General features: G+C 45.4%; 1 protein-coding gene and 1 long non-coding RNA gene across 4 annotated transcripts; one reads left to right on the top strand and one right to left on the bottom strand.

The window, feature by feature from the left end:
• Positions 1–532: 532 nt before the first annotated feature.
• LOC140913406 (uncharacterized) lies at positions 533–7,387 on the bottom strand. Its single transcript, XR_012159578.1, has 3 exons — positions 6,829–7,387; positions 3,712–3,807; positions 533–1,095 (listed from the first exon to the last, which is right to left on the bottom strand). It is a non-coding gene; the product is annotated as an uncharacterized lncRNA (long non-coding RNA).
• CKB (creatine kinase B) lies at positions 6,093–17,551 on the top strand. 3 transcript variants are annotated; one of them, XM_073349749.1, is made up of 8 exons: positions 6,093–6,176; positions 7,774–7,989; positions 9,115–9,269; positions 10,564–10,696; positions 11,586–11,757; positions 13,640–13,763; positions 14,696–14,885; positions 17,181–17,551. In XM_073349749.1, the coding sequence occupies exons 2-8, from the start codon at positions 7,797–7,799 to the stop codon at positions 17,357–17,359; spliced, it is 1,146 nt and encodes a 381-aa protein (XP_073205850.1). In that variant the 5' UTR covers positions 6,093–6,176; positions 7,774–7,796; the 3' UTR covers positions 17,360–17,551. The 3 variants fall into 3 exon arrangements, with proteins under 3 accessions (XP_073205850.1, XP_073205851.1, XP_073205852.1); XM_073349750.1 differs by lacking the exon at positions 7,774–7,989 and adding an exon at positions 8,440–8,627 and having other exon boundaries at positions 6,109–6,176; XM_073349751.1 differs by lacking the exon at positions 6,093–6,176 and adding an exon at positions 8,440–8,627 and having other exon boundaries at positions 7,969–7,989.
• Positions 17,552–18,614: the final 1,063 nt, after the last annotated feature.

Here is an 18,614-nt window from a genome sequence, read left to right as displayed (position 1 = left end):
TCTTGGGGACCCATCCTACCCCTTGCTCCCATGGTTCATGAAGTCGTACACAGGAAGCCTGGACAGTAGTAAGGAGCAGTTCAACTGCAGGCTGAGCAAGTGCAGAATGGTGGTAGAATGTGCCTTTGGATGTTTAAAGGCCGCTGGCGCTGTTTGCTGACTAGATTAGACCTCAACACAACCAACATTCCCATTGATATTGCTGCTTGCTGTGTGCTCCATAATATCTGTGAGAGTAAGGGGGAGACGTTTTTTGGCGGGTGGGAAGTTGTGGCAAATCGCCTGGTGGCCGATTTTGAGCAGCCAGACACCAGGGCGATTAGAAGAGCACAGCTTGGTGTGCTGCGCATCAGGGAGGCTTTGAAAACCAGTTTAATGACCGGCCAGGCTACGGTGTGACAGCTGTGTGTGTTTCTTCTTGCTTCAAATCCTCCCCCTTTGTTGATTTTAATTCCCTGTTAGCCAACCACCCTCCCCACTTCGATCACAGCTGGCAAAGGAAATAAAGTAACTATTGTTTTGAAACCATGCATTCTTTCTTTATTAATTAAAAAAAAAGTGAGATAACTGACAAGGTAGCCTGGGTGCGGTGGGGTGCGGGAGGAGGGAAGGACAAGGCCACATTCCTTATTGCAGCCACACTACAAATCAAAACTGTTTGAATGACAGCCTTCTGTTGCTTGGGCCATCCTCTGGAGTGGAGTGGCTGAGTGCCCAGAGCCTTCCCCCCTCCCTGCGTTCTTGGGCATCTGGGTGAGGAGGATATGGAACTTGGGGAGGAGGGCAGGCGGTTATACAATGGATGCAGCGGGGGGGTCTGTGCTCTTGTTGGCTTTCCTGCAGCTCCAACAGACACTTCATCATGTCCGTTTGCTCCCGCATTAGCCTCAGCATCACCTCCTGCCTCTGCTCTTCATGCTCACTTAGTGTTTCCTGGCCTCTGCCACTGAATGCCTCCATGCATTAAGCCCGATCAGTGAGGGAGGACTGCATGATCTCAGAAAACATGTTATCATAAGTGCTTTTTTTTTTGCCTTCTAATCTGTGATAACCTCACGGATGGAGATGATAGGGGGAGTATAGAAACATTTGCACCTGGGGGGAGATAAAAAGGGAGAGTAAAATTTAAGATGATACATTTCTGAGAACAAAAGGGAGGCTCTTCCACAGTGAATCAAGCAATTCACAGCAGACAGCACATGTGCTTTATGTACAAGGTCACATTTTGCCTTTTATATTGAGTACCTCCCAGTATGGTGACACATCACAAATGGCTGGGCAACAGAATTCGGTTTTCAGGCAGCCATGGTAAGCCTTTTGCAGGTGTTCACGGACAGTGGTGCGGTAGTAGTAGGGTCCCTGCCTAGAATGTCATGCAGCTGATCATAGAAGTGGCATGTATGGGGCTGTGACCCGGAGCAACCGTTTGCCTCCTTTGTCTTTTGGTAGGCTTGCCTGAACTCCTTGACTTTCACGCGGCACTCCTGTGTGTCCCTGTTGTAGTCTCTCTCCACCATGCCCTGTGCGATTTTGGCATATATATTAGCATTTCTTCTTTTTAATCGGATTTTGGCCTGCACAGATTCTTCTCCCCATACAGCAATCAGATCTAGTGTCCCCCTTTTACTCCATGCTGGAGCTCGTTTGCGATTCTGGGGGGGACTGCATGGTCACCGGTGCTGCTGAGCTCACCAGGCTGACCAAACAGGAAATGAAATTCAAAATTTCCCGGGGCTTTTTCTGTGTACCTGGCTAGTGCATTGGAGTTCAAAGTGCTGTCCAGAGTGGTCACATTAGAGCACTCTGGGATAGCTTCCGGAGGCCAATACCGTCGAATTGCATCTGCACTACCCCAAATTTGACCCAACAAGGGTGATTTTAGTGCTACTCCCCTCGCCAGGGAGGAGTACAGAAGCTGATTTTAAGAGCCCTTTAGGTCAATGGAACGGGGTTGGTTGTGTAGATGCATTCATTTTTAAATCGACCTAACGCGGCTAAATTCGACCTCACCCCGTAGTGTAGACCAGGGCTTGGAGTTGTAGATTCTTGTCTATGCTGACAAGGCAGATAATCCTATACATTTTTCTTCATTAACTAATAATTTATAATACACAATAATTAAGGCAAAAAATCTTGTAGGTATCTAATGCAATAACATTTTGAAGCAATGAGCAGAGAATTGGGCATTAAGTAAAAGGATCAAGGACTGCGGGTGGACCTGAAACCTAATGAAATCATGATCAGTGCAAACTCGGATGGAAACTCTGTCTATGGGAAAGAACTGATGAACCTCCACCCTTTTCCCCTTTAAATCAATGGGAGCTTTACCGTTGCCGTCAGCAGGAGCAGGAGCAGTTGTCTGGTTTACCTCTTGAGCCAACTATGCCTGTTCAAATACAACTGTTTTTTAACCAGTTTGTTACACCCTCCTCTGACCAGGACATAACAAATGCAGTTTCTTAGATTGTGTTACCCCAGATATCCTGCAGCCTTTCTGCCTTACAACCATATGGCTGTATGTCTGCACCTACCACATTGCGTAACTATTTTGGAGTAATGGCATTCTGGGAAAAGGTGGTTGTTCGAAGAATTGATCCAGCAAGGGAATTGCCAGCCCCGAGCTACCTTTAACTTCAATGAGAGCTGTTAATGCTCAGCAACTCACAGGAGGTGCTCAGCTCTTCGCATGAATGGGCCAAAGATGACAAAACATTTGAAACAAATTGCCAATAAACATGCCAAATGTGATAGTCAGGCAGGTATATTTAATGGTTAAGATAAATTTATCCTCCATTTGTGTGGGAAGAGAAGTTAAGTTAAACAAATGCAGCAACAGCCAAATCCTTCCAGTATATTGATCCACATACATTCTGGCTTGTTTTCAAAGTACTGTTTTATGGCAATTTATAACCCAGCTTGCCAGCTCAGAAATTGGACACAAAACTGTTGGGGATGGTAGTTCACCATCTATGGCTGTCTCCTCTGTTCTGGATGTTCTTCTGAATGCTCAAGGAAATGTTTACCCTGTAATTCTCCAGACTCATCTTAGGTTTACCTGGGTCATTTCAGAAGATGTGTAACATGCATCTCCTTTTGAACTCATATACAGACAACTTTTCTAATTAAGCCACTTAGGAAGTTCACTGTGCGGCCTGTGTCTGACTTCCCTTAAATTCTCAACCATCTAAAGCTCAACATTGAAATATCTGGGATCATTACCCCACATCTCCATCTTGGGCTGCATTACTGCAACCTACTGTATAAATCAGCAAGCATCAGGACGTTAATTACTCCATTATATAAGGCAATATAATGCTGCCATTATTGCAGCTGGATAAGCAAATACGGGCTTACCTGAAGAAAATATTGTTTTTCAGCAGATGAACTAGATATAATGGTCAGTCACTGTCTGTTGACGCATTAGCTTTAGTCTACTGAACAACACTTACAATTAAGCCACTGGGGACGTCTGGGGAGGGCGGGGGGGTTGACGTAACAGAAAGACTATGGATCCAATGTAGGCAAAATTCTCAGCAAATCTCAAAATTCTAGGTGATCCAAAGATAGCTAAGTCAGACGGGACCACTTCTGTCATATTGACTACAAGAAATTTGCCAAATAATGAAGGACAGAATGAGGGACTATTGGGTACAGTTCATATGTATTTATTATACATATGAATTGTACATAGTTTGACTCCTTCTCCCCCACCTTTTGCATGTTGCTTGTCTTCTTCAGATGAAAGCTTTGTAGGGCAGGGATCGTCTCTCTCCCTGTGTGTTGATGATGCTTAGCAGATCAAGGGCTCTGATGGAATATAAAATAATAATAAATAATAATTATAATAATAGTGATATTCCTGCTTCTAGAATATTGGAAGGGAAAGAGTGTGTCTAGTGATTAGAGCAGGGGCCTTGGAATCAGGTCTTCTAGCTCTGCACTGAGAAGCTGCATGACATTGAGCAAGTTAACCTCTCTATGCCACAATTTGCTTATCTAAAAATGGGTATAATAAAGGATGATTTCTTGCCTAAGTGTTCATTTGATGGAAAAACATCAACATATACAGAGCCCACCAAAGGGACCTGTATATGTTGATGTTTTTCCATTGTTGGTGTGGAAACAGGGAGTGAAGCCAAGCAACAGCAGATTGAATGAAAGAGTTATAAAATTCTTGCTGAAAATGAAAAATAGGGTTAGCAATGATGCAATGAAGATCATGTGACCTTATCCGTGAATAACCTAAAACTGACCTTTGTAACATAATGGATGCCCAGTGGGATGCATAAGGCTGGAATTAAAGAGAATTATCACAGCTGGAGCTGTTACCAGAGGAGAAGAGTGCATAACAATTCTGGGAAGAAATCAGAGACCACAGAAATACAATATTAAATTACTGGTGTATTATTCTTTATATTTATTATTATTAATATAGCACCAAACATGTTCTTGGCACTTTGCACCAAATGATCCAGAATCCGAATTGTACATGACATTGGGACATAATAACTTTGACAAAATTACAGAAGTTGTTACTAAGAGCATCCATAGCCAAATGTATTATTTCAAGGACTATATGCTCTGATTTTGCACTTACATTCATTTTACCATAGTGTAACTTACTGTCATCACTGCCAATTGATGCTAGTATAATTGAGATAAGACTTGTGCACTAGAAGTCTGTGCAAACTGTGAACACACCTGACTGGTACATACAGATGGGGGCTTTAGAAAGTTTGGAGGAGATTTAATATGGTTTGAAAGATAGAAAGGATATTGAGAGGATTTTTCTTTGTTCCCGGAGACAAAGGGCCTGCCCGAAGACTGGCAGCCCCCAATGACTTCAGCAGGAGTTCTGTGTGCTCAGCACCTCTGAATATCAGATAGATCCTGATTAATTCAGATATCGTCCGTGCCAAACATAATGCAATTTTGTTTGTAGTGGTCTGAGTTTTTATTTTATAGTCATGTTCTACGTTCATTCCTTATCCCAAATACTTTTTATTTACAATACTTTGACTCTTCCTTTACCTGAATTTGGATAATGATGGTAGGAGTAGGAATTGGGAGAGGAACTTGGGTTTATATCCCATGACAGTTATAACTTACATTAAAATAAAAGCCCTCTTATTTGAGCCTATATAAATGTATAATCCCCTGTTCCACTCAGACAAATGTAAGGCCTACTGTAATAACTATGTTTCAGAAAGAAATATAAAGTGTAACAGTATCAGGTTGAAAGTAAAGTCATTAACTTTGCTTTTTCCTTAGCCTCAGTAGCATCTAACTTTAGGCCAAATCCTGCTTGTTGTGCTCACCTGAGTAATCCCATTAAAGTTAACAGCACTACTTTCATGAGTAAAGTGAGCAGGATTTAGTCTTTTAATTTCTGTTTTCAACTCTCTAATGCAGCTTCCCCCCTACCTACCCCCCTCTTTTTTTTGCACCCAGTAAAATAAGAGGCTTGGTGTACTTGATTAATCAAGTATGCTTTCCTTCAAATTAAACTGTGAGACAAACTCACTATTTTAATATTTCAAGGAGGCTGAGAATAGGTACTAGATCGTCAGCCATTATTCTTATCATAGTTTCTAACCAGTGAACTCAGAGGCAGTTAATCACTCACATGATTCTTAGGTCAGGCTGGTCCTAACATCACAAAGACCGTACTTTTATTACATCAGATTATTATAGTCATTGTTAAATATTTACTAAAGGCAGCAAGTCTGAATGGCAAAAAAGCTGTGTGGGTCTAATAGTGCTGGGAAACACTGTAATAATGGAAAGTGGGTGTGCATTAATACAGTATTTGCATTTTACCAGAGCAACTAGATGCCATTGAGCCAAAAAACCTCACATTTTCAGATTGCCTGGAAGGAAAGTTGTAGGCTCAGGCTAACACAGAGAAACTGGAGACAGCCAGCATCTCCCTGAGACTAAGAGGCCTGGCAAAATGGAAGCAACAATAGGTTATAATAGACTAAGGGACCTCGCCCCTCCCTTTTACAATCTTCCAGTGGAATGAATGGAATATAAATACCAGCCAATGGGAGGCCAGCTCCTGCTGTATATAAAACTGGTGAGGCTGTGGGGGTGAGACTCCACTTCATATAGGTCTCCCTGTGACAGCTTTGGGGGTGTAAGAACAAGGGCGGTTTCCTTTTCTGTGGTACCCGGTAAGTGCTGGGGGAGCTGACTGGCAATACTAAAATGGGAGGATGATCTATTTGGCCTGTTTTAGACAGTTTGATTTAATACAACTATTTCGAGGCAACCCCCCCAAAAAACTCCCCCTGAAATTGTAATCCAATGGGTCAATATTGTATTGCAGCTGAATGTATTGTTTGTTAGTGCTAGCTACCAAAGGGTCCGGAATGTGTCTCCGGACCCTGAAAAAAGGAGGGGAGGCGGGGGGGGGGGGGCTTATAGATAAAGGGAGAGATGGAAACAGATTATAATATGGACGCCCAGAATATAACCAAGGAAAAACCAAACCTAACCCGATGCAGGCACTGGAGGGTTTGTTAAACTGGATCGGCTCTAACTTTAAAGCCAGGCTAAGCCGCTATTTAGCAGGGTATTTACATAGATTCACCCCCACTCGGGTGACCCGAAGGGAGGCCTTTGTTACATAATGGCTTGGGGTAGGGGATTGTTTAACCCGCTCCCCAAAGTGGGTAGACAGTGCTTTTGGGATGGGCGAGCTCTCCCCAGCCGGGGCTCCCGCAGGGATTGGAGAGGGTCGGGCTCGCTTGCGCTGGGTGTTGGGGATCTTTGCCCCCCCAGGCTTGGGGAAGCCGGAGGAATTTCTTTTTCCCCGGTCCTCACCTTCTCCCCTCCGGCGCTGGCTGGCCCAGGCAATCTGCTGCAGCCGGACGCTCCCTGCGGGATTTGATTGCGGTTGCAGCTGGGTCCCGGCTCCCCGCGGTGGTTGCCGGGGTGTTGCGTTCCCCTCTCTCCCCCCTGCAGGTGGGGCGAGATTGCATCGTCCTTCTGGCCCCGGCTGCTGAGCCTGGGGAGAGGGGCTGCATTGCGTTCCCTCTTCTAGCCCGGGGGGGGGGGGGGAGCGCTTGCATTGTACTGCACTGCACCCTCCCCGCCGGTGCTGGGTCCTGGGGAACGGCTGCTGTGCGCTTCCCACTGCCTCTCGGCGCAGGCAGGTTGCATGGCAGGTGCAGCATCGCCCTCCCGAGCGCCCGGTGCCGGAGGGAGGTAACGCGGCCGGGCCGGGTGCGCCGCAGCTCTCCTGCCTAGAAAAGCTGCAGCCCCGAGCTCGCGGCTGCGCCCCCTGCCTGGAGGTGGCCCGGTGCCTTGAGCTCAAGGAGCGGCCGCTGGGTGGCCGCTGCTGAGCCCGGCACCTCTGCTGGGGCGGGGGGCAGCTCGGCCACGCGGCTCTGGGGCTAACGCGGGTTCCCCCTCCCCTGAAGGGGCCCCGCTGGGGTAGGGCCGGGGAGAGAGCTCTCCGCAGCGGGGCTGGGCACTGCCTGTACAGCCCCTGTGGGGGAGACCTGGCCCCCCTTCCCCAGACTAGGGCAAGTCCCCCACCCCTGGCTCTGCACCCTCCCTGTGGGGAGAAGGGGGTAGCCCTGCCCACAGGGTGCCCTTGTTAGGAGGCCGTGGAAGGCGCCTTAGAGGCCAGGCAGTTAACTGGGCTGCAAGCAGGTGGAGTACATGCCAAGGTGACCTTGGTGCAGGCCATGGCGTCCTTCCAGCGGCTGCCTGGAAGGGCGTGCCAAGCACTGAAGGTGAGGTTTCCCCTTTCTTCTCCCCTAGCACCTTGCAGTCAGGCGTCAGTCATGCCATTCTCAAACAGCCACAACCTCCTGAAGATGAAGTACTCTGCTACGGATGAGTTCCCAGACCTGAGTGTTCACAACAATCACATGGCCAAGGTGCTGACCCTGGACCTGTACAAGAAGTTGAGGGACAAACAGACTTCCAGTGGATTTACCCTGGATGATGTCATTCAAACTGGGGTTGACAACCCAGGTAAAGGACCGAGCCTCTTGATCCACAAACATCTGTTCTCCCTCATTACAGGAAGTGTGTCTTGATAACAGCACCCAGGTTCCTTGAGCTGTGAAAATCTCTCAAGCAGCGAGTCCTGGCCCAAAAGCACTGCCCACTAAGGATTAAAGGTGGCCTTCTCCCATTGAGCAATGCAGAGAACACTATAAATGCATGCAGTGTTCTGACAGACCAAACACTCAAATTATGTAACTGCTCTGCTAAATGCTTTGATCTGAAACAAAATCTGACTAAAAGTGTAACTTAGTTACAAACACCATGACTAAAAATTTGACATTCTGAGGGCCTACCTGGCTGCTCTGATCTCTCCTATTCCAAACTGGCTATGTGAAGTTCTGTGGCACTTCTTTTAAAAAAAGGGGGAGCAGATTGATTAATGTGTTAACATTCCAGTATTTATTTTTACTCTAGCAATATCAAAATGGCCCAACTAAATAATCAGAGACTGCCTTCTGATGAGGAGTACCCGGACCTGAGCGCCCACAACAACCACATGGCCAAGGTGTTAACCCTGGACTTGTACAAGAAACTGAGAGACAGAGTTACACCCAGTGGCTTCACCCTGGATGATGTCATTCAGACTGGGGTTGATAATCCTGGTAAAATGCATTGAGAATATTATATGTGAACCAGCTGAAATCAGTCATGCGTATGCTGACTAAGTTTGTGGAGTTGACTCTTGTGAGCAATGCAACTCCATCAGTAGCAGTCTGAACCAAAAATCAAGTTGTCCATGAAGTCCAAGCCCAGCGTACTATAATGGATGCAATATCTGAGCTGCCTGAGCATAAAATATCTGATTAAACTATAGCTAGTAAAATTGACCATGGACAAAAATCTTGTCCAAACGTAGCTTATTGGCAACAGTTATAGGTTTTCAGTAACTTTACATTTCATCCAGCTAATGAAATGTAAAGTGTCTAAGATTTGTCTTCAACTGGTTCTTGTCTTGTGTGTATGTGTAGGAATGTATTCCTAAGTGACTAGACCTACCATTATAAGGACAAATTTATCTGGTTAATGCTGTTCCGGGATACAGTCAAACGTCACCCAAATCTGGTTCTTACAATTCTATTACCACTCCAGGCCATCCCTTCATTATGACAGTAGGATGTGTAGCTGGTGATGAAGAATCTTATGAAGTGTTTAAGGATCTCCTTGACCCAATTATCAAGGACCGACATGGAGGCTACAAACCAAGTGACCAACACAAGACTGATTTGAATCCTGATCACCTACAGGTATAGAGTCTTTCATCAGCAGTGGTCAGACATCTGACAAAAGTATAGAAAAACCTGGGCAAAACTAAGTGTAGTTGCTTGTCCCTGTCATTCAGAATCTGTTCCTGTGACTTGTGTGACCACCTGTTAGAATCTGTTGTATTCCTATCCTATTGCTCTCTGGAGCCTGTCTCTCAGTAAGGACTCTTCAGCACAGGCTGGGTGGAACCACTTTTGAATGACTACTCCTGTCCTATCTGACCTGAGATACTGCTGTGACTTGGGGCTTGCCTACACTGCTGCGTGGGGTCGATCTAAGATATGCAATTTCAGCTATGTGAATCGCGTAGCTGAAGTTGACATACTTAGATTTACTTACTGTGGTAAGTTGACAGCTGACGCTCTCCCATTGACTCTGCCTGCACCTCTCGCCCTGGTGGAGTACCAGAGTCGATGGAAGACCTCTCAGCGGTTGATTATCACATTTATACTAGATGTGATAAATCGACACCTTCCCCCCCACTTCCCCCTCCCTGCTGGATTGATTGCTGCCTGCCAATCCGGCGGGTAGTGTAGACAAGCCCTTAGTCCCCTCTGCTCTAGTGGAACAGTCACAGCTTTCTCAGCGCTGTGAGCTTCAACATCCACATTTGTACTTGACTTCTGGGGCAGCCCTGTCTCACCCTGCAGGATCCTTAAGGATAACTCTAGGCTGGGTTCTGGTACACAAGTGGATCTTACAAATGACTTGACCTGTTGAAGTCACTACTATGTAGTTTGAGTTCAGGATCTTTCCAATTGTTCCAGAAATAAACTACTGGGAATCCCTAACAACATGTGTGAACGATCTGTAGCCAAAGTAGATTCTTAAAGTTGAATGGGAAGACTCTTAACTGTAGCAACCTGAGTTCATAACTCTGTTTGCTACCTACAAGAGTTGACTAGCACCTAAACACAACAAGGAGCTGCCTTATTTACAGCCCACTTCTGGAGGGGAAATAAAACCCTAAACTTGGGTAGAGACAAATACAGATCTAAACTTCTGTTAATGAGTTGATCTTTTCCAACTATTAGTAAAAGAAAGCAGCTCTAATGTATTGAGAGCACTGACACAAGGGGATTGTATGCATGCAGTACACTAGCTTATCCACTTAAAAATATGAAGTAGTAACATGATGTCTTGTGTTTGAGTTAATGCTAAAGCCAACGCAAATATTGAAGGCTTTGGGGTCAAATCATGCTCTGAAACCAATAGGGGCCGTGCATAATTCAGGGTAGAACTTGATGGCATGTTGCACTTCTCAATCTCTTATAGGGTGGTGATGACTTGGACCCCAGCTATGTGCTAAGTTCCCGTGTCAGAACTGGTAGGAGCATCCGTGGATTCTGTCTTCCCCCTCATTGTAGCAGAGGAGAGAGACGGGCTATCGAGAAGCTTTCTGTTGAAGGTAAAATGAAAGTTCAGTTATTATGGACTGGCTTTCGATGTGTGTCAAACTGAGGCTAACAATTGAGGAGGTAGAATATTTTTGCCTACCTCCTCAACTTCAAAAATTTCAAATATTAGGGCACCAAATGCAGAATTAGGAATCTGACAAATTATCACATGTAGCTGGATGTCTAACCTAATAACTAGAGCTTATTTCTCAACTGGAAGTGAATTGGAAGCCAGTAGAGGGCAATTGGATTGTATTAAGTAATGAGTTTCTGACCTTGATGGCCTTCCTGGCTGTGTGGGATAACAAGTGAGCATGCATTCAACTAGAGCAGGTGTTAGACTTTTCAAATCCAGTGATGTATTGCAACACTCATGGTCTTAACTACAGCTCTTGCCACCTAGCTTTCCACTAGGATGACACTGTGGGAGTGGGCTGTAGGTTTCAATGGGATGTATTTTAGGAGATTGTCTTGTACAGTGGCAATGCTGTCCTCGTACTGAGACCACTCTGCTCAGGACTCTTCAATACAGAGAGTAATATTACTCTAACCTCTAAATGACTGGAGTGGCCTTGCTTATTCATAGCTAATACCACTTCCTGCTAGCAATATAGGTCCTATTAAATAACCCTAGTTGCATAGCTCATAAGAAAACAAATGCCCTTTTAAAGATATAAAGGCTACAGTAACTCCCAACAATGTGCAGCAGCCTGATAGTTCCTTCAAAGGTGAAAGAGCCAAACACTGCATGGTCCCTGACAGTAAGGGGAGGAAGGAAACAAAACAGATCCATTTCAGAAATGCCACCAGGCTTGTGTGTCTAGCCTCTCAATTGCTGGGACTGTATCAAAATACCACCTAGCATCCTGTTTGTGTCCTAAACATGAATCTTGCTTTCAGCCCTGGCTAGCCTGGAAGGTGACCTTAATGGAAAGTACTATGCTTTGAAAAACATGACTGATGCAGAGCAGCAGCAGCTGATCGATGATCACTTCCTATTTGATAAACCAGTTTCTCCTCTCCTGTTGGCTTCTGGAATGGCACGAGACTGGCCTGATGGCAGAGGCATTTGGTGAGTATATGCAATGGAAACCAGAATCCTTTAAAAATGTCTGCAGTGGGTACCAGGCAGAAATCTGTGGTCCTGAATAATCTAGCTGAATGAAACAGTGTTCACTTGGCAGAAACTTGCATATTGTCTTTGCTTTTAAAGGGGTATTTGAATCTGCTCTGACTTAAATGTGAGCTTTAATATCTGCTTCAGTGGGCCACAAGATCAAGCCCATAAAGCTAAAATTTAAAAAGCCCTCAAACTTTAAGTTCACCCCCATTGGTATGGCTGTTGCTCTCAGCCTCTTTACTGGGGATATAAGAATTGCTCCACTGCAGAAATAATTCATTTAAGGGAGCAGGGAGGCAGCTTAAAATCCATTAATGGTGAACTAGTGGCATTGTCACTGATGACTAACGCAATCTAGCTTTTTGGAATTGAAAAAAATAACTGCAGTAAAAATGGCTTCACTGAAAACACAAGGCAGGAAAAGCAATGCCTTCTGCAGCAATATAATCAAAGCAAACCTAAAAGGGGACTAGTGTCAGTCTTTCTGCTTATGGTGAAGAGAAGACTTGGCCTCTTACGTGGCTTTTTTTGCATTGGAAACATCAGGCCTTCACTTTTCTGTCTAGAAAGCTAGCAGTATGCCTTGACACAGGAACAAGTAAAGGGAAGGAGTTAACTTGTCAGACCTCTAACACCCAACCAACTAGTGGAAGAAAAGCTTTCACAAGAACATTTTAAGTATCTTGTTCTCCTCTACACTGAAGGTTGAACTCCTGCAAATGTTCCCAGGTCAACAAGAGTCACTAAAAGCTTCTTGCTACACTCAGTAGAATTCCTCCAGTCTTATGCAACAGTGGGATCTTGAACGCATTTGTAGGTCACCTTTCCAAGAGAACACTCATCACCTGCCTGCAAGAGATAACACTAGATAGCTTTGTCGACTGAGCCATGACTCTAAAACCTTAGTCTCTGATTAAATGGAAGCTTTTAACACGCTATGTAACCTTCATCTTGACAGCTAACCAATTCAGTACCCAACTTGATTGCTGTCGAGGACTAGCTTATCAGTACTGCAATATAGATTTTTTTTTTTTATCTGGCAGCAGCAACTAAAATCCAAAGGCAAGGGCAGATGGACCAATGGGTCACCAGGCTTGCAGCATTCTTCCTTCGAAACTGCAGCTTAAAATTAGTATCCAAAATTTTTGTTTCTTAAATCTACTCCACATGCTGAGTCCTTGCTGCATGTAAGGTAACTTAACTGACTTTGACAAGACAGTTAGGTTGCACCTCATGTTTCCTTGCATACCATAGATGGTGTGAGATAGAAGGTGCAGACTGCTGCCCTAGCAGGAATATTTGCTAATGTATTTCACCCCTTACGCTGCCTGACAGTGACTCCTTATGGAACAAAGGGACTGAATCTTTCTGTCCCAGGGGACTTGCAAATTAATTTAAGACCTGACATGGCATCAAGGTTGAGCAATAAGATCATAGGAAAGGGTGCACAGGATGTGCACATCTTGATGGCTATAGTCTAAGACTTAGGTCATGTCTAAGCAGGGTGGAGGAGTCAAATAACCATTCTTCAGATGTTAAGGGCAGAAAAAGCTGAATTGCATCTTCCTTTGATGTTTTGGGAAGGTCTCTATATGGAGTTGATTTGACCCTTTAACCTACAAGGGCAGATTCAGAGTTAAAACTAAATCTAATGTAACTGTCATGTAAGAGTAAATGATACTAAAGTCAAAGCATATCTTCAGTACAACATGAACTCTTTACAATGGGTTAGTCCAAATAAGAGATGGACTGATTTAGATTTCCAGGTGGCAATCCAAGTGAGTAAAACTCTACTGCAAATGGAGAAAGGGGTTGTTTGGCTTCTGTCTTTCAGGCACAATGACAACAAGACCTTCCTTGTCTGGATCAATGAGGAAGATCACCTTAGAGTTATTTCCATGCAGAAAGGTGGCAACATGAAGGAAGTGTTCACCCGCTTCTGTACTGGGCTAACACAGGTGAAGTTAACCTTTGTAACAAGAAGCCTAAAGAGAATTGCTCTTGCCTTAAATGGTGCAGGACTTGATGCAGTGCTCAGAGTGCTGACTTAAAACCGGCTCTAAAAATATACTGCCATGTACTGCTACTGTGTGGCATGGAGTCTCAGTGCAAGTAGAAGTCCTGTATTGTGCTTATGTAAACATCTGACAATGTAGCTTAGGCATCTGGTAGCATCTTAGTGTATCTTTCCACAAATAAATTCCAGGGGTGTACAGGCTCAAACACCTACTCTGACAAAGTAGGTTGTTATTATGAAGCCTAGAGGAAGGTCCTCTAACGTCCTGATTGGCTTCCTCCTCTTGCATGGGTTTTCATTAGAACACATGAACTACCACTGCCTACAGACCAATAATGGAACATGTCTTGAGGCTCAGTAAATGTGTAGTGGTTCTCCACTACATCAAGCACCTACTTGGAGCCCTAGGTACCTTAGCTAACTCACTAGTGTGAGGGGGAAGTAAAGCCAGCACTTCCTCCCCACGTCCACCCATGCAAAGAGGAACACACGCCACTAAATCAAGCTTGGCAACATCACTAAATATCTACGCTCTTCCCACAAGCCCATGTCAACAGATGGGCTTAGATGCTACCCTGAAAGCCACTAAATATAGACTCATTCAGACACTGGAGAACAAAGGAAGTTCAAATCTGTTTGGGGGGGATGCCCTGCTGGCTGCCCCCACTTCTAAATCCAGGGGTCTTTAGCTTCAGAGGTTCCACTGATAGCAGCTGTTCAACTCAGGTCATACTACTATCTGGGGAGGGACGGTGAATCATGGAGCTAGATACATTAATGAGACTGCAAATGGTCCTCAAACCTCAAATTCTTAAACCTTTGAGAGACTGCCTGGTCTGTTTCTCCGCTAAAGTTGTTGTCTTCTCTCTCTAGATTGAAACTCTCTTTAAGACCAAAAACTATGAGTTCATGTGGAATCCACACCTTGGCTACATCCTGACCTGCCCATCCAACCTTGGGACAGGTCTCCGTGGTGGTGTACACATCAAACTACCTAACCTTGGCAAGCATGAGAAGTTTGGAGAAATCCTCAAGAGGCTGAGGCTGCAGAAGCGAGGCACTGGTGAGAAATGGAATCCTAGAATATCCAGGTTGGAAGGGACCTCAGGAGGTCATCTAGTCCAACCCACTGCTCAAAGCAGGACCAATCCCCAACTAAATCATCCCAGCCAGGGCTTTGTCAAGCCTGACCTTAAACCTCAAAGGAAGGAGATTCTACCACCTCCCTAGGTAACCCATTCCAGTGCTTCATCACTCTCCTAGTGAGAGTTTTTCCTAATATCCAACCTAAACTTCCCCCACTGCAACTTGAGACCATTACTCCTTGTTCTGTCATGGGCTACTACTGAGAACAGTCTAGATCCATCCTCTTTGGAACCCTCTTTCAGGTAGCTGAAAGCAGCTATCAAATCCCCCTTTCCTCCCAGTTCTTCTCTTCTGCAGACTAGACAATCCCAGTTCCTTCAGCTTCTTCTCATAAGTCATGTGCTCCAGACCCCTAATAATTTTTGTTGCCCTCCGCTGGACTCTTTCCAATTTTTCCACATCCTCCTTGTAGTGTGTGGCCCAAAACTGGACACAGTACTCCAGATGAGGCCTCACCAATGCCAAATAGAGGGGAATGATCACATCCCTTGATCTGCTGGCAATGCTCCTACTTATATAGCCCAAAATGCTGTTTGCCTTCTTGGCAACAAGGGCACACTGACTCATATCCAGCTTCTCATTCACTGTAATCCCCAGGTCCTTTTCCACAGAACTGCATTAATCACTTCCTTTAAATATTCTATTGGCAAGTAGGTTTGGAGCCTGAATTACTCAGAAGCAGTGTCTAGAAGACTAGTTCCCAGTTCATACAGTCAGGGCCATCCCTAGTAGGGGTGCAGGGCCCAGGACAAATCAGCCTCCCCACTAGTCTCCTCACAATCTGCCCCACCCAGCCACTGCTCACCACCACCTCTTCCTCACAACACCACCCCCACCTCCTGCCTGCCTCCCCACTCACCTGTCCATCTGGCATGCCTTCCCCCCACATCCACCTGACCACCACTCTCCTCCTTTCTGCCTGCCTCCTCTCCTGTCTGCTGCTCACCTCCCCATTCACCTCCTCACCTCACTCACCCTCCAGCCTCACCTCCCTGCCCACCTCCTCACCTGAATATCAGGACAAATGGTGCCCTGATCATGCATCGGTTGGGATGCAGGCAGGGGTGAAAGTAACTTAAAGGACTTACCGGTACACCAGAGTCCTGAGCAGGGGCATGGCCTCAAACAGAAGAGGTGGGGCCTTTAAATCTTGATTTAAAGGCCCTGGGGCTCCAGCTGTGACTGGGAGCCCCAGGGCCTTTAAATCACCCTGGAGCTACCAGGTTCAGAGGCAGCTGGGAGCTCAGGGGCAAATTAAAGGGCATGGGGCTCCACCCATGGCAGAGCTCTGGGTCCTCTAAATCACTGGCAGCCCTGTTGCTACTACCCTGGGGCTCCGGTCGTGATTTAAAGGGCCAGGGCTCCCCTCAGGGCTAGAGACCCAGCCCTTTAAATCACCACCAGGGAAGCCAGTCCAGTCCAGCACAGCATACTGTACAGTATGCCAGACTGTACCAGCTTACTTTCACCTCTGGATGCAGGACAAAGGGCTAAATATCAGGACAGTCCTGATTTTTATCAAAGCACAGGGGCCCAAGGCAGCTGCCCCAATTTGCCCTACCCAAGGGATGGCTCTGCATTCAGTAGAGGGACAGCACTCCAGGATGACTTATAAAAAAAAAAAAAAAAAACTATGTGGAGGCAAATGGCATAGAGGTCTACAGAACTGCACTGCAGCATGCTATTAGTTAGCACCATTTACAGTCCGTGTCCAAATCCTCCCCTTGTGCCTATGGAATAGGCAGCTTACCCACTGTGAGTGCCCACAGCTACAGTCATGGCTAAGGAAAGTGTGTGTTTTTGTTTTTGGTCCCACAAGAACAGTTCATCACTTATATCAAAACACTCTAAAAGCATCAAGCTACCTGGCTTCTGTCCAGTAGAATGCTATGCCAATGAGGCAGATAATCCTAGGCACAGAGGCTGAGTTACTTGCAAAGGGTCACTCGTAGTGGTAAAGCTGGGAGGGGGAGAGTCCTGTCACAGAACTTGTACTGTACTACTAACTCAGCAGCAAACTGGAAGCATCCCTCTGTTCAAGCCATGCCCATCCACCTTCCTGTCCATAACCAGGTATGAATGCAGTAGTCCCAGTTGCCAGGCCAGCAAGGGAAACGCTTTTGCTCCAAGTGGACTCTTGCTGTGGTCTCTCCAGCAGTACACAAGATGTGAAGGACTTCACAAATCTAAACTGAATCTCCTCTTTCTTCAGGGGGTGTGGATACTGCTGCTGTTGGAGGAGTGTTTGATGTCTCCAATGCTGACCGGCTAGGCTTCTCTGAGGTAGAGCTGGTGCAGATGGTGGTTGATGGTGTGAAGCTACTGATTGAAATGGAAAAACGCCTTGAAAAAGGCCAGTCCATTGATGACCTCATACCAGCTCAGAAATGAAAGCACTTTAATTCCATGCTTCCTAACTTATTGGATGAATAATAAACATCACTCCAATCAAAGCCCTGGGGTCAAAAACCCACTAGTAACACTGTAGAACAGTCTTCCATCCATCTGTGTTAGAGTTTATTTTTTTGATGGCTGAGATGTTGCTGAAAAAACTGAAATAAACTATTGTTTTGGCCTGACAAATGTGTCTTAATTAAACCAAATCTGTCTGAATACTAAAATCTAGCATGGCAGCACAAGGCGGAGTGACATTTAGCTGTTTCTTCCAGCTTTTTGGAGTGGCAGGACTTAGTGTTGTATCTTCCTAGCTGGGCTGCTTCCCTCGAAGTGAATTCTGAACTTGATACACCCACTTGCAGTTCTAGGGGAACAGTCTTTCCACCACCTGTGATGTTAGTTGTTGCTGTAACTTTTTTTTAATCCTGGTAAGTGGCATAAAGAACAAATGTTCAGACTTCAGTTAAAATATTCTCCTGTAAAACTGCCACATCTAAGACCTGAGCATGTGCAGTCAGCCCTTGGACTCACTTGCTGTATTGTTTGTAAATTCTTTCAGTATCTTGACAATGGTAAACTGCTTTGTGGCTTGTCATACCAGGGCCACCTTACTGTTAAAGGGGCTGTTTGCAGTCACACAGATGGGCAGCCAATACATGTTGCTTCTCATGGCCTAAAGCTTGTTCTAATAGCTCTACTGCTGTCTAGGTCAGTAGGAATTGAAACTAAGGAATTAACATCTCTAAGTCTAGACAATAGATAGTAGGAGAGTGGGTGTAATAAAGGGCTCCAAACTGAGTCACCAGTATTACCCCCCCACCCCAGTTCTTGGTTTGAAGGGTTAATCCATCACATGTTGAAGGAATGCTAAAGGAGTAGTCAAAAACCTGCCTTAACTACATTACTTTTCCAAAAGCATGCATACTAAATACTTTCTCCTAGTTTCAACATGTATCAGACTTGTACACCAACTGTTGGGGAAGCTGGGAGATGCTGACTTGAGTGTCAGTTGCTTGTTAATACGCTGCCTGCTATAGAGTCTTTCCCTATTCTTACAAATAGCTCTCAGCTGAGAGCTAACAAAGAGTTTGGGCTTAGTCAGCTTCCTCAACCTGAAACAGAGCAATACACCAGCCTAAAACAAACTATCTAGTCAAGCTGGATCTTGATGCAGCTTGTTGGTTCCATAACCATTCTCAAGCTGTGGGTGAAAACATTGTATGTGGTAGCAACTCAGTCTCTCCTGCTA

The sequence above is a fragment of the Lepidochelys kempii genome, chromosome 6 (genome assembly GCF_965140265.1).
Source record: "Lepidochelys kempii isolate rLepKem1 chromosome 6, rLepKem1.hap2, whole genome shotgun sequence".
Classification (NCBI taxonomy): domain Eukaryota; kingdom Metazoa; phylum Chordata; order Testudines; family Cheloniidae; genus Lepidochelys; species Lepidochelys kempii.
Note: the sequence above shows the minus strand (reverse complement) of the source record. Positions and strands in the feature narration are given on the sequence as shown.

Bases quoted from the DNA above. Each gene is read 5' to 3' on its own strand.
- CKB (XM_073349749.1), top strand. From the start codon at position 7,797: ATGCCATTCTCAAACAGCCACAACCTCCTGAAGATGAAGTACTCTGCT. The intron at 7,990-9,114 runs GTAAAGGACCGA...TTACCACTCCAG, and splicing joins AACTGGGGTTGACAACCCAG to GCCATCCCTTCATTATGACA. The intron at 11,758-13,639 runs GTGAGTATATGC...TCTGTCTTTCAG, and splicing joins CCTGATGGCAGAGGCATTTG to GCACAATGACAACAAGACCT.